This window comes from Lissotriton helveticus, chromosome 1_2 (assembly GCF_964261635.1).
Source record: "Lissotriton helveticus chromosome 1_2, aLisHel1.1, whole genome shotgun sequence".
In the NCBI taxonomy this organism is placed as follows: domain Eukaryota; kingdom Metazoa; phylum Chordata; class Amphibia; order Caudata; family Salamandridae; genus Lissotriton; species Lissotriton helveticus.
Window position 1 is genome coordinate 95,683,176 of NC_136058.1, and position 16,029 is coordinate 95,699,204.

General features: G+C 41.2%; 1 protein-coding gene across 2 annotated transcripts in view; it reads right to left on the reverse strand.

The window, feature by feature from the left end:
• Window positions 1–16,029, reverse strand: part of UBE2U (ubiquitin conjugating enzyme E2 U) — a 357,359-nt gene that overhangs the window by 209,430 nt on the left and 131,900 nt on the right. For both annotated transcript variants that reach the window (XM_078669184.1, XM_078669191.1), the window contains exon 5: window positions 6,376–6,473. In XM_078669184.1, coding sequence (XP_078525310.1) covers window positions 6,376–6,473 — 98 coding nt within the window. The remainder of the gene's footprint in view (window positions 1–6,375; window positions 6,474–16,029) is intronic.

Here is a 16,029-nt window from a genome sequence, read left to right on the forward strand (position 1 = left end):
TCCTCGCCCTCGTCGGTGCCCTCTTTCTTGGGCTCTCGGTGTACTCTGATCGATATACATGAACTTCGTTTCCTATAAAAAAGATGTATTTCCTGTTTGTGTGGTTCTCTCTTCCTCACTTAAATCTGACTCTGATTCACTTGTAACAAGATTGACAGTTTCAGTTTTTAATGTTTTACCTAGTTGCTGTTTAAGTACTTCAAATCTCTTTACAAACGTCAAGATTGTTCCAGTCTCATAATCTTGTTTATCCCTCCTAAATTGTCTTTGTTTCCGCTGTTCCACCTCTGTTACATGTCAGAAAATCTGTATCCCAGAATGCCTCTTAATGAGCTGTGCTGGGAAATACTATAAATATCAAAGACCAGGCTAGATTACGACCCCTTCTCCTTTGGGCTCGCCTATGGAGAGTCCCTGAACTCACCAGCTATGTGGAAGGGCCAAAGGAGGTTTTATCGCTGTCAGGCTGGTGCAAGCCTCCCTCTTGGGGAGAGGGGTTGGCCTAACGGCTAGGGCGCTCGACCTCGGACCTGGGGACCTGGGTTCGAGTCTCGGTAACGACGCCAAAAACCTCCTGTGATTCTGGGCAAATCACTTAATCTCCCCGTGCCTAAAAATGAATGTGTGTCCGTCCTCATGTAACGTAACTGGTGCTATGTAAAGCGCTCTGATACCTGATTCGGTTCGGGTCTAGTTTGCGCTATATAAAATTCTGCAAAAAAAAAAAAATAGGATGGTTGAGGGATGTTAAGCATCTCCTTGGAGAATTGGGATTTGGCGAGGCTTGGTATTCTATGTCTGCACCCCCTAAGGCTGTTCTAAAAAAAGCTTATTGGCAGTGGGTATCGAACAAAAGAAACTCTAATCCCAATCTGTGTCGAACCTCTAGAGATTTTTTACTAGTAAAGGAAGTAACTCTATATGAACCTTATCTCGATGCAATTACAAAATCTAGAGATAGAGCTTTATATACTAAATTCAGAATAGGTGTGCTTCCGTTGGGTGAACTTACCGCTCGCTGGAAGATTCCGGCACAGACCAGCAAGTTTTGCCCTTTTTGTGCCTCTAGGACTGAGTCGGTCCCCCATCTTTTATTTGAGTGCCCTGCCTATAAAGCTCCTTGCCTCAGGTGGCTTAAACCCTTGTGCAAAGAGTTGGGCACCAGACATTAGAGTGAAGCTTTGCGAATACTGAAATCTGATACACGGCTCCTATTTGTCTATGGTATGGCGAAGTTTTTAAGCTGGGCATGGCTAATCAGATCAAAAAGGCTTATGTATACTGTTTAATCAACTTTTAAACTTTTATTCTGACTATTTTATGTAATTTGTAGATGCCATTCGCACTCTATCTTTGTATGGTTGTACCTTATGTGAATTGGCTCTTTTATTTTTTTACTATGTCTGTATATTGCTTTTAAAGATATGTTTTATATCGAAATAAAGCCAATTTGACTGACTGACTACTATAAATAGAGAAATGGTCAAAAGACTCACATGACCATGAGCAAGACCTGTGTGGGTTGGTACGCGTTGGTGGTGGCTTTAAAGGGTGAATAATTGCACGTTTGCAATAAAAAAAGATTTCAATTTATTGTTCTCTCGGAGTGCAGTGATTTCTGTGGTGGAAATACTTTGGTGGCAATATATATATATATATATATATATTCACTGAAAAAACCATAGGTTTTACACACGTTATAGTTAGGAATTAGCATTTAAAAAACCTTGCAAATTCACTGAAAAAACCATAGGTTTTACACACGTTATAGTTAGGAATTAGCATTTAAAAAACCTAGCAAATTCATTGAAAAAACCATAGGTTTTATATCAGTTATAGTTAGCTGGACAATTTACTCATACAAAACCATTGAAATTCCCACGTTATAGTTAGTTGTACTCACTATAACTGGCGCGCCCGCAAAGCCCTGCTAATGACGTCACATATTACATCACTCATGACATAGTCAGTGACATCACTCATGACATCACTGATGACATCTCAAATGACATCACTGATGACATCACTGATGACATCATCCAGTGAATGTTAGTCTTTCTGAAAAAAAGAAATATTTTATATATGTGTACCTAAACATCGATGGAAGAACAAACGATTAAATTAGTGTTTAAATGGATGGTTTTTTTTAATTGATTGTATAACCAACTTATTAGGTGTATGTTACTAAATACATGTATTAGCAATTATTGTTTAAAGTTGTAAATATCTGTATCACTGTCTCCCTTTATCTATAGAAGGATACTTGGGTTGGTGAGTAGCTACATGATTGTCTATATGGGTTATTAGTTAGTTTTTTGAGTATTAGTATGAGTGTCTGTTAAGTTTGGTGGGGGGTATTACTTTGTGCATATATGAATGAATGAGTAGCTTACTGTTTGTATGTTTTGAAGACAGCATGTGTGCAGGACTGTATGGGTGGATAACTGTGTGTATGGGTGTCTTAGTGAGTGAATGACGGTCAGAATCATTTCTTTATGAGTAACTACATATGTTTTAAATTACTATAAGTAAGAATTGATGCATATAGGTAAGTATGTGTGAGAGTGAGAAATTGTAAGAGTTTCTGTATAAATACTTTTTTGTTCCTGTAAGAGATAGTTTTAGTTAAAAAGTATGTATACGTTTCTGTAGAAGTAAGAGTAGTGGTGTATGTATAGCTGTATAAGCAAGCGTATGGTTGTTTTATAATTTAATTTGCTTGTGTGAGTATGTGTGTGAGTAACTCTAAGGATGAGTGTCGTTGTGTAACAAAATGTATAGATGAATGAGTATTTATGATGATTGAGTATGTGTATGAGTAACTATATAGATATGTTGGTGAATGAGCGAATGTGTATGTAGATTTTGCAATTTCTGAATAGATTGTTGTAAGTGGAATTAGTTTCTCCATTGTTTTGTAATTATTTGATTCTATTTTTCAATGTGTGTATCAAAACTTATATTACACTGAGAGAGAGTCTGCCATTTTTTTACAAGGATGATGTCATCAGTGATGTCATTTGAGATGTCATCAGTGATGTCATGAGTGATGTCACTGACTATGTCATGAGTGATGTAATATATGACGTCATTAGCAGTGCTTTGCGGGCGCGCCAGTTATAGTGAGTACAACTAACTATAACGTGGGAATTTCAATGGTTTTGTATGAGTAAATTGTCCAGCTAACTATAGCTGATATAAAACCTATGTTTTTTTCAATGAATTTGCTAGGTTTTTTAAATGCTAATTCCTAACTATAACGTGTGTAAAACCTATGGTTTTTTCAGTGAATTTGCAAGGTTTTTTAAATGCTAATTCCTAACTATAACGTGTGTAAAACCTATGGTTTTTTCAGTGAATTTGCAAGGTTTTTTAAATGCTAATTCCTAACTATAACTTGGCTGTAACATATGGTTTTTCCAGTGAATTTCAATGGTTTTGTAAATGAAATTTTTTTAATGTAATAATTGTTATATTTGTTGTACTGATTTACTATATTATTATAATTTTTTTATTTTTAGATATATTACTTTTTAAATTACATTACATATTTTTAATATAAATTGATAAAAAATGTTTGTACACCTCTCTGCAACGCAGCCCCCTGACGCGTTTGCAGAGGGGGAACTAATTCCCCTTGCATACTGGGGGTCCCTGGGGGCCAACTAGCCCACCAGGAACCTCCAGTATTTCCCAGGGGGCTGCATTGCAGAGAGGTGTAATGAGGCCACACCCTTTTTTACACCTCTCTGCAGCGCAGCCCACGGGCGCGTTTCCAGAGGGGGAACTAATTCCCTGGGAGGCAACTAGCCCACCAGGAGCCTCCAGTATGCGCCAGGGGGCTGCGTTGCCTTGCCCCGGAGGGCGGCGGTCCCCGGGGCAGTGTGGGGGGGATTGGGCACCCCCACACTTCTTTATCACTATGCCCCCACAATTTGGTCCCCCTGAGGGGTAATTTTTAAATAAACATACAGTTTTTAAATAAAAAACATTTTGGGGGCTTGGGGGTCCTTGTGGGACCCCATGAGCAGGCCTAGAGGGTCAGGGTGCTTCTACCCTGCCCCCTTTTTGTGTTCTACACGTTTGTTTTTCTGCTTTCTTGTGCCTCGGTCTACCGAGCACAAGATGGCTGCCAACACTTCCTGGTTTGAAGTGTTGAAAGCCAATGAGCATGCAGCTCGTGCTCGAGAAGTTTTAGAACTCAAAAAGGGGGCAGGGTAGAAGCACACTGACCCCCTTGGCCTGCTCAGGGGTTCCCACAAGGACCCGGAAGGCAATTTTCTTTTTTTTTTTTTCGCCTTGGGGGTCCTTGTGGGACCCCCTGAGCAGGCCTAGGGGGTCAGGGTGCTTCTACCCTGCCCCCTTTTTGAGTTCTACACTTTTTTTCTGCTTTCTTGTGCCTCAGTCTACTGAGGCACAAGATGGCTGCCATCCATTTCTGTTTTGGAGTGTTGACAGACAGTGGCAGCCAATCAGCATGAAGCTCGTGCACGGCAAGGTGCGCGCACGGTGCGCGCTAATAGATATATAATTGATTTCAACTTTAATTTTCTCAGGAACTACTGGAGGGATTTACACTATTTAACCAAAAGCGTGATCTGCGTACCAGACTCTACCATTTTGCCAAGTTTGGTGTAATTCCGTTCAGCGGTTCGGGCTGTAGCCGGGTGTAAAGGTCCTATGGAAATTAACATGGGGCAAACACGTTTTGGGACCCCCCTTTTTTCTCGGCCCCCGCTTGACGAATCTACCCGAGACTTTCAGGGAAGGAGCACAGCGGAGCTGGCCAAAATTTTGGAAAATCACAAGCAAATTCCTCAACCGGCGCCAAAGTTATTCCCAATAGAATGTTGCGGATTTCCTATGGAAACTAGGTCCTAACTATAACTACCTACTGGCGACCGCCAGTAGGTAATATATATATATATGAAAAATAAGACCTAGAAACAGCAGTTATGGGCACTGAAGTAATAAATACGCCAAATGTTGTACAAAAAGACCTTTTTTTCAAAATAATTCTTATTAAAATAAATTTCTATTTAATGTTACTTTACTTTTATTTTAATTTACTTTACATTCAATATATCTTTTCAGTGTATTAAACCCTCATATTTTTAATTTATATATAAATATATATATATTTATATAGATTAAAAATAAAAATTATTTTGAAAAAAAAGGTCTTGTTGTACAACATTTGGTGCATTTATTACTTCAGTGCCCATAACTGCTGCTTCTAGGTCTTATTTTACTTACTTTAGCATATACATGCAGTCAGCGCAGGTACCGCCCAAACTAATACTTCTTTCTCACCTCATTGGCTGTTTGGATGTATCCTTCTGTCGCAATAATGAAATAACTTTTTTCTGTCTTCAATGTACACTGAGTCATCAAATACAGAAATATATATCTGACACACGCAACAAACAAAATATTTTGTTTTATTTCTTACAGCATTTTTTTCTGAGCTCTCGAGGGCCAGTTTCACCCTAAAATGGTCACCAAGTGCCTTTTAAATGACGATGGAGTGATTCCCTAGATGGTCATTCAGAATAACTACTCTTGCAAGACTTCAGACGGCATTTACCATTCAGTGCGCCCAGCAGCCCCCTCTCCTACTGTGCTTTTCAGCACATCCAGTGGTTCCTTGTCATTTTGCTGCTATGCTGCTGCTACTTTTGAGCATGCCTAGAGTCTCCCTTCATCCTGTCCCTGGGCCACTGCCTAATGGCGCCATTCCAAGATGGCCACCTCGAGCTAACTTTCAGCATGCCTAGCGATTCTATGTCTACCTGCGGCAGCGCCGCTGCTGCTGTTCAGCACGTTTGTAGGCCACTTGACGTACTGATGACAACTACTGGCAAAGCCAACAGGTCTGCTTTGCTGTAACTCAAACTGCAAGTTAGACCTCTTGGCTTTGCTAATGGTTGCCAACGCCAGTTATGTTCTCCCAGGTTTTCCAGTTAACTCGATACCTGCATCTTTCTTTAAATCATGCCTTACATGGAAACATATCAAAAACAAAGAGTAACTGAGTTCCTAATATTTTTTTTAACCCTCTTTTGGAAACCTCAAAATAAAAACACTTTCAGAAATGTGTACTATCCTTTGGCATGATTTACAGAAGCACAACATTTTTACCACAATAGACAGATCCGTATAGCACTGAAGCCACACAGGCTTTATGAATGCATTCACATTAGCGTTAGGTAAACCCACTGCTTCTAGACTTTATTCCCTGAAGTATGATTTTGGCTATTTTCATTAACGTTTGAAAATGTTTTCATTTCGAACCATAAATGATGAAATGGTATTGTCAAAAACATATTTATTATTATATAATATGTTTTATATTATTATATCCTGCAGCCATACCTGAATTGTCAGCAAAATCATGGTCATAGTATTCCGCGTATCCCATTCCTCTGGATTGTCCAAAAAATTGATACAAGGCTTGCCAGAGGAGACACTAACTGAAACAAGAAGACTAAGGTTAACAATGACAAAATGAATGTTGAGCAATACCTATACAAATTGTAATAGTTCATGTTTCATTGGCAACATTTTCCTAAATGACAGTATGAAAAATGAAGTGATTAACTAAGTACAATTAGGAATTTGTAATAATTGTTCATAACCTTTGGCCACATTGAATCTGGTTGCTTACTGGTGCTTATGGAACTACAGGCATGTCTGGTGTTTGGCCTCACCATGAGACAACTCAGCAACCATATACTATGTGCAGTGGCACATTCACCCACTCACAAATATGGCTCTAAATTCAATGGCCCAATTCACAAAGGTAAATTTGGTCACTTGAACAAATATACAACCCAATTTACTTTTTTTACCCTGGCAGCAATCCTCAAAGAAATTTCTGGTGGGTGTAAGTGGTTTTACAAGTATGGATTCAAACCTGCACTCGTAAAACCCCTCAACAAGTGGAAAATTGGTGGTCCAAGGCTATGGTCACCCTCTGTGGACTACTCTGCGATGAAGAACTCAGCAAAGCAGGAATAGGAGCCTGTGAGAAAATTCACCTGACATTCCTTTAGTTTCCATTACGAATGGTGAATATGAAAAGGCAGTAAATCTGCACCCCCCACGTAGATGTAAATCTATGGGTGCAGCTGTACTCCTTTTGTGCATCTGGCACAATATCTGGATACATGAAAGAGCCCCAGGCATGCCAAGCCATTCAGAGGTGATGAGGGCCAGGATGATTAATACAATAAAGTTTAAAAATCAAATGCAAACGGCAAAAATAAAAATAACAAGAACATTTTACAGTGAAGTAAGAAAACAATAGTTGCGTTACTCAAAGCGACTTTCGTGTGGATACTTTTTATTCCCTCTTCAACAAGCCTTATGGAATTTCTTGGCTTTACGACAATTAACCTCTTTATGCAGCAGCATAACTGGCTCGCTGGACGGGGCCAGTAGTCCCACCTCTATGAGCCTGCCAGCTCTCCTCGCTTCAATCAGCTTCCCCTCTATTTATATATTTATTTTAGTTTCATAGCACGATCATGACCCACAGGGTGACTGAGCACTTTACAGCACCACCTGTTTGTACAAGTCTGGAACAATTTAGGATAACTGGAGAGAATAAAGTAACATGTTAATTCCACTAGAGGAGAGGAGGAGTGTGGCTCACTGATTAGAGCGGCAGACCCTGAAGCAGAGGTCTGGCCCGGGACCAGGGTTTAATTCCCGACGCGGCAGGGTCCTGAGCCCAAAATGTCCACGGACTCGATAATTCTCGCCTCGGTGCCTAGTCTAATCATGGGGTCCCACGCTGCAACTCTGGGCAATAGTTGCTTAATCTCCACTACGGCGGCCACCCGCTGCGGGATTCTTGGCTTTCACCCTGGGGATACCCAGTAGGGGTTATCTCACAGGGAAAAAGCCAGGACGGGTTCCCAAGGCAAGCGCCTTGATGCCTTCGGGTGATACGTGCGCTATATAAGTCGCAATACATTTACATTTACATTTACTAAGCGCTGGCTTTTCAGCGACAGAAATGACCCTGTAGTCAGAATTGAATTAGATCTCTTGGAAATGCATGACCTGCACTGAATACTGGGCGGGTAAACAATCCCCCACACTTCCACACCTAACAAAAACACCGCTGATGTGCTGACAGATGCCCTGCAACACATTAGGTGACAGACAGCTCTGATTAAAGAGACTCTTTATGGCATGGCTCCTCGAGGTACAAGGGTTGACGGATTCCAAACCTAGCACCTCATAGTATTTCTAAGATAGGTGACATCTAGGCTCGCAGCCACGAACAAATGTTCAATAGTTAGCCGCGAATTTACATTATGCAAAATCCAGTTCTTTGTTATTTGCAAATTCGTCATCCTTTAGAGGCATAAAAAGGCAAGTTGACAAACGTGCCAGAGATTAGCGTCTTGGAGTCTAAAGTAACAATGTGATGGCTGGGAAGGAAAGACATTTAAAGGATTAATGGTTAACTGGTACTTAATACACCCAGGCTCAAGGTATATTACGAGAAAAATGGGGATGTGACATTAGCGAATTGGACGAGGAGAAAGGACAGGAGCAAAGATTGCTTCTCGTGCACCGGCCATATCTGCATATTCCATCACTACCCATGTGCAGGTGTGTTCAATACACTTATTAGCCAGTGGAAGTTATCAGGATGTGATAGGTGTTGCAGGATGGTGTGTCAAAGTGAGCTTTTCTGTTTCTTTAGGAGATTCCTAATGCCATGCCCATCTACATCCACCACTACATATATCTGCCCAGGAATGTGCCGGAAATTCAAAGCACTAAAATTAATTTTTACATGATAGCCAATTTACCCCATGTCATAGGGTGTATAGATGGGAAATATGTAGCCATATGTTCACCATCTCATACTGAATATCTGTTTAGGAACCAAAAAAATAAACATTCACTGAACATTCAGGTTGTAAGCAAAGCCCAAAATATAATCACTGGTATCATGGCAAAGTTTCCTGGAAGCAGCCATGATTCTTACATGTTTAGGTACAGTAGCATTTACAGACGACTTGAAACTGGGGATTTTGATGATGGAGGTATATTAGGTATTGACAACACATGTTCAAAATATTATGTAGTTGCACAATACACACAACAAGTATGTTGCTTCAGACAAATGTATATCTTTCAGGTGACAGTGCGTACGCCCTGTGCCCATGTAACCTCACACCCTTCTTCTCTGCCAACAGCCAGAATGAGAGAGATACAACACAGCACATAGTTGAACCAGAACTGTGATAGAGCGTACATTTGGCCTGCTGGAATTCAGGTTTCGCTGCCTGCACAAAAGTGGGGGTGCCCTGAAATATGCACCAGAGATTGCTGTAAGGTGGTAGCAACCTGTGCCATACTACAAAACATTGCCTGCAGCACAGGCACATTGCCAGGTCTCATTCTGAGGATGAGCAACCCCTCCCAGTGTTTGACTGCTGAAGTGCAGTGTTGCACTTTGGAGCTTGCCAACATCCCCGGCCATGCCCCTGATGCCGACCCTCTTAAAGGACCATTAAGTGCATCTGCGCAGCATCTGCATCACAGTCAGCTGAAATGGCTGAGTTTTATTTCCCTGTAGGCACTTCCATGACATCTTAGGAGGTGCCTGGTTCCTAGTTTTACCGCAATATTTAAAAGGCTACTCGCCTCTTCATACTGGTTTTATGTTTTTTAACCTTTCACACTTTTACTTTAATTCTTGCCATTTGTCTCCAGGACTCTTACCTCACTGGGGAGCGTGTGTAATAAACAGAGGTTATTGGAACCCAGTTTGGAATTTTAGTTGCCCCCTCCAGCCCCCTTGGACTGCAGAAACGCAGTCACGATTTGAAGCTTGGCCATGTCCCAGCCACGCCCCTTGATACCGGCCTCTTAAAGGACTGTGAAGCGCTTTTGCGCAGTGGACATGGGCAGATGGTGCGCAACTGGCACGTCAAAGTAAAGCCCATCTGCGCTCCTCCGCAGCCGGACTGCGTCTATGCCCAGAACCCCTGCCCATACTCAAGGTAAAAGCTCTACAAGCTCTTCAACCAAGGTAGGAACGATCTTTGTGACTCTTTTAAATTTGATACTAAGCCCAAAAATTGGAGATTTGCATTTAAATTAGATACTGTTGCAGAGGCGCAAACCTCCCTTTCTCAATCCTCGAGATTAACATTAAATTAGAATTACTTACCTGTACACTCTTAAACACATGATCATTGATCAAAAATAAATATGAATTCTCTGAGTTTGTAGATCACTACTCACCTGATATAATTTTTGTGACTGAAACCTAGGCAGATTCTACATCGGACCCAGATCTAAGAATTGCCATTCCAGAGGGTTACGCCATTTCCAAACTGGACCGGCTAGCCTAAAGCAGAGGTTGCTTTGCAATCATTTTTCGTGATTTTCTGGTGGCCTCATTCCAGCCCATCAATCACTTGGACTGTGAAGCCCTTGCATTCAATGTTAAACTAAATAATAAGAGTGCCTTCAAAAGCATTTTAATTTACTGTCATCTGGGAAGAAGAGCACAGTTCATTAAAAATGTAATTGGTTTCACTGAATCGTATATGGATATTTTAAACTTCACAATCTTTGGGATTTTAATTTCCATTTAGAGACCTTGGAGCACAAAGATAGAGAATCTCTAACTGACAGTCTACTTTGCTTTAATCTTATACAGATACAGTAAATACGGCAACTCAGCGGACAAACCATACCATTGATGAAGTCTTCACTAGCAATCCTGATCTAAGCTCTGAGAAAGTCCTACCTCAAACCTGGACAGACCACAAATTATAGCCCCATTTGCCTACTACGATTACATTTAGCTCCTTGCATAACATTTATAAGACTAAACTGCACAACATCCTCTCAAATTCTTAACCTGTACTTGGTAATAAAGTTGACTTGGCTACCTCACATTTTACTGATTGGATTGACTCTACAGTCACCCAGCTTGCCCCTGAAAAAAACATTAAAAACCACAGAAGGAAGCCATCTGCGCTATGCTAGTCACAGGATTTGAAAACATTAAAATATGAAATTGCTTCCGCAAAGAAAGAGTAAACACAGGTTTCCCTGCCTGCAGAAGTGCAAGCAGGAAAACTGCTATGTCCAGGGAGTGGGCATTCAGCTGGAGCTGGCCGTAGGGGATGGGGTCCCCAGGGCCATATAGCGCCTGAAGGGGGATGCACGGTCCCTCTACCTTTTGATTTTTCAGCCAGGCGTAGGGGGTGAGCGTATTCCTACCCACCCCTTATGTTTTTTTAATGTTTTTCTTGGGACTTGTGTGAGTCCCAAAATGGTTGCCACCACTTCCTGGCTTAAGTAGTGGCAGCCAATCATGGCATTGCTAATTGCACGTGGATACGCGGATCCACCATGGTGGTTCCGCGTCCATAGATATACATAAAACTTTGTTTGTTTAATTACTCCAAAACTATCAAACAGATTTACACCAAATTACAAAAAAAGATCTTTCTGGACCAAGCTTTAGCTTTCTGCCAGATTTAGTGTAATGCTGTTCAGTTCGGGCTAAAATCCCTATGGAAAATTGCATGGAGAACATTAGTTTTGGGGGCCGCACACCTTTTGTCGGCCCCACATGACAAATCACCCTGAAACTTTCCCCCGAAACTTTCTAGACAGCTGCTGAAGTGATTAGTGTACTAGTTTCGAACATTGCTTGAAGATTCATCAAACGGCACCAAAGTTATTAGCAAAACAAAAACGCTTTGTCTATGGAATATAGGTCCTAACTATAACTACATACAGGTGACCGCCAGTAGGATGGATGGATATATATCTATATCTATCTATCTATCTATCTATCTATCTATCTATCTATATATATATATATATATATATATATATATATATATATATATATATATGTATATATATATAATTTGCTTTCAATTCTAGACTATGGAACCTATCCACAAAACAGAAACACCTTACTTTCAGCAAAAACATATCTAATGAGCAGGTGTGAGGATCTTCAGTATCTTCTCCCAGAGGAAGCTCAAGTAGTCCTTGAGGAGTAGTTATCATTCAGATATAGAATACTGACCTCATTATTTTCCTAAAATACCACTTGCTAGGTTTGAAAGGGCTTTTGGAAATGTGCAAAAGTACAACCGTGAATAACATGGCTTCTGAACCTTCTTGAACAAAGAGCATTAGCAAGGATACTCAGAGTTACTAGATGATGTGCACCAGAGCACAAAGACATCCCTATTTGATTATAAAATGTATATATAAAAATAACAATACTGTAATGTACAGGAAAATATGAGTATGGCACAATAAGAAATATGCGGTTATGTTTTTCCAGAGGGAAAAATTCCTTTTATAATACGATAGAACATAGCATCATCACTTGTTACATCTTAGTTGTCACTTTCCGCACCCTAAGAAAGAGCAAAGGTAAAAGTATTGGCTGTACTTTTATCTTTGCAACAACACTGGATTGAGAACAATATTAGTCTAATAGCTACATTTATGACAACCACAACTATAACAATTGCACTAATTGATTTGAATATTTTCATCACACAGGGTCCAAAGGCTTCTCCCAAACACGTCCAGATGCCATTCAGGTGCTAAACGAAGCCACTTTGTGTCTCATGTAATTTTCTTTTACACTTTCCTTGGTGTTGCCTACCTGGTCATATATGCTAAGAGAAGTGTTGGGAAGATGGGTGCAAAACTCCTTCCCAACAATTGCACAAACACATCCTTTGGCCACTAAGAGATAAACTAATTCCATTCTATTTTGAATCAGCATATCATTTACAGCAACAGTTATTTCATGCATGGGAATTAAAGCAAAAATAAAAACCTAGAAATAGTTGAAGAAGCTCGCTTACCTCTTCTTTACTCTAAAGTATGATCGTCAAAGTGCCTTATAGCAGGAGCAATGCATCGTGCATAACAGGTCCCAATCCAAAGGTAGCCCATGCTAAACGTGTGACCCACAAATAAAATATGCATGACCTCCTTGAAGGTAATGTTAGTGAAAAAACAGTCCATGAGGAAGACCGTACTCAAAGGGAGCTAATTAACTTGTTACTTTTAACAAAAAATTATCTATTGAGCAAGTGGCAGGATCTTCTCCCTGATGAAGTGCAAGGTGTCCTTGAGGAGGAGATATCATTCATAAATACAGTACTGAGCTCATTATTCTTCTAAAATCCCGCCTCTACTTGCCAAGCTTGAAAGCAAACTTACCCTTCTTGAAAATACGTGACTGAAAAACATGGCTTACAGGCCTTCTTCAACTATGAAAATCAGAAAGAATGCTCAGAGCCACTGGATATTTTAAATCGATGCAAACCATGTTCCATATTTCATTATAAAACAGCAATACGTTCTTTGCCATGCTTATTTAAAAATAGCAATACTGTAATGCATAGGAATATAGGAGTGTGACACAATTCGAAATACATTATTAGGTTTTCACAGCACTAAACCCATTGACAAGGCAAAATCATTACTCTCTCAGATGATGCTTCACTGGCACTGCACACTGAATCAAAGGCCAAAAGGGTCCCCATCACATTCCAAACATATGGCAGGTGATAAAACAAATAGATGGACTGAGGTCGAATGACTAAGTCAAATTGTTAAAGACCAGTGGGAGCATCCAGGGCTGACAGAAGTCTTTTGACCTCCATTATTTCACTTTAAGATGTAAAATGGGTTTGAGAACCCTCTGGCGAAGCTGTGCAGGAGGGTGACACTCTACCCACAAGCCAAACCCTATGACAAAAGATTAAGGATTCCATTGAAAGGTGATTCTTAAATCTGTCACCAAAGAACTACAAGCAAAGGGCAGTGTGGTGGCCAGGGTAATGTCTTAGGAACAGTGTGTTTGTAGAGGGGTGTTAGGATAGATGAGCCACTGGCACAGTTTACTATACCAACCTGGAAGGTTGCTATTGTTGGTGGAAAGCAATAACAATGTGAAGAATGAAAGATTGGAGTATAGTACTACATGCCAGGACCTTGCGCAGGTATTTAGGGAAAAGGATCGAAGTCTGGGCAAGGGACCCACGTCTGGGCATACCCAACCAACCAAGGGCAAACAAAGCAAAGACAAGGAGATGATGGATGGTGCGCTGAAACTTTTCAGAAACTCACTGCCAGTCACAGATCTGGATTGAATCCATCATCATTTTTTAGCTCACTTCGCCACCCCAGTTCAGACATGGCTATATGCAAATCAGTCTTGACCCTGTGCCTCATAGGAACAGTCTAGACTGAACTGCCAAGCCATGTCTTCCCTGGAAACAAGCATCCTGGGACCAGTTTCGGGGTTACACCCCCCCATCAGCCAGGCTAGCTTGAATCCATTGGCGAAGTGAGCAAGGGACCCACGTCTGGGCATACGCTGCCAACTTAGGGTAAACAAGGCTCAATTTGTCACTGGATTCAAGCTAGCCTGCCTGATGAGGGGTGTTACCCCAAAACTGGTCCCAGGATGCTTGTATCCGGTTCAGGGAAGACCAGGCTTGGCAGTTTGGGTTGAACTGTTCCCATGAGGCACAGCGTGAAGACTGATTTACATATAGCTGGGTCTGAACTGAGGTGGCGAAGTGAGCTAAAGAATGATAATGGATTCAACCCAGATCTGTGACTGGGGGTGAGTGTCTGAAAAGTTTCAGCAGTCCATCCATCATCTCCTTGTGTTTGCTTTGTTCGCCCTAAGTTTGCAAGGTATACCCAGACGTGGGTCCCTTGTTAACTTTGATACTGGATTCAAGCTAGCCTGGCTGATGAGGGATGTAACCCCGAAACCGGTAAGAACAACAAACAATTTAAGAGGGTCAAAGGGGATTTTAAAGACCAAACTCTGATACGACCCCTGCATATACTGAAAGACAAAAAGTATCAGAGGGTCTAGAGTAACAAGGAAAAGAACGCCGGATATGCACCTACAAGGGACTCTATTACCATGCCATGCGTGTAATATAGAGATATAGGTCACCCCTACATTGAACCCATCAAGTGGTCAAATAGGGATGCCCATCAGTCACCACACGGAACCGCCCTTCATCATTTGGGTTCCCATTTAAGACCACCACTGGTGTTATCTATTATCTTTCACATGGAGGGCTTAGATTGTTAGAAGACCCTCACATGATCAGACAGATTTTCGGTGGTCTTACTTCTCAATTAAGAGGATGTTTGAGTGTTAAAGGGGGACTGATGTCGCAGTGCAAAAATTAGTGAAAAAACAAAGGAGAAAATGTGTATAATAAAATTGGATGAGGGGGTACTGAACGTAAACTTTATTCTGATGCTACCCTCTCTACCAATGTTAAAAAGTAGTCAGTGACAACCACAATATTTTTGGATCATTAAGATGTATTCTGGGGTCAACATGTTTCAGCAATTTATGACGCAGATTGTCATTGCTTTCATCAGGACCACAATAAACTGATTGCTACTACGAACAAGTGATATTGAAACGAAAATTGTGCTCAAAACCATAAATTTCAATAAATTTAAAACCGATACACAGATCACCTGTATCCACTAAGTGTCCGCATCAGTTGCTTCACCTTTCCAAGTTATATGGGGTTTCTGGGAACCCCTAATTACCAGCCTTGCTCCAGCTGAAGCGGTCGCTCCCCCCTTGGCTCCTGGTATCGTACTCCCCACTGCTGCTAATACTGTGTGCTTTGCTTTGTACCTGTTTCATTCTACTAGCGCCTTGATCCGTTTTTGTAGCGCTCCGTTGTGCATTTGCTTTGTGCTACATTTAACTAGCGCTTGGTCCGATTTTGTAGCGCTCCGTTGTGACGTGTGCCTGCTCACCTCACAGCGCTTCTCTTTGCCTCTGCTCGCATCGCTCTGCATTCTATCTGCGCCTGTGCCCCCTGGTATTATTATTGTGTCTTGATTGTGCCCATAGCATTTTTTACTTCGTGCCCCCAATCTCGGAGCGTTGTTTTGATTGCTGCCATTTTGTGTTGCCTCCAGCACGTCCCTCCCCCCCGCCACCGC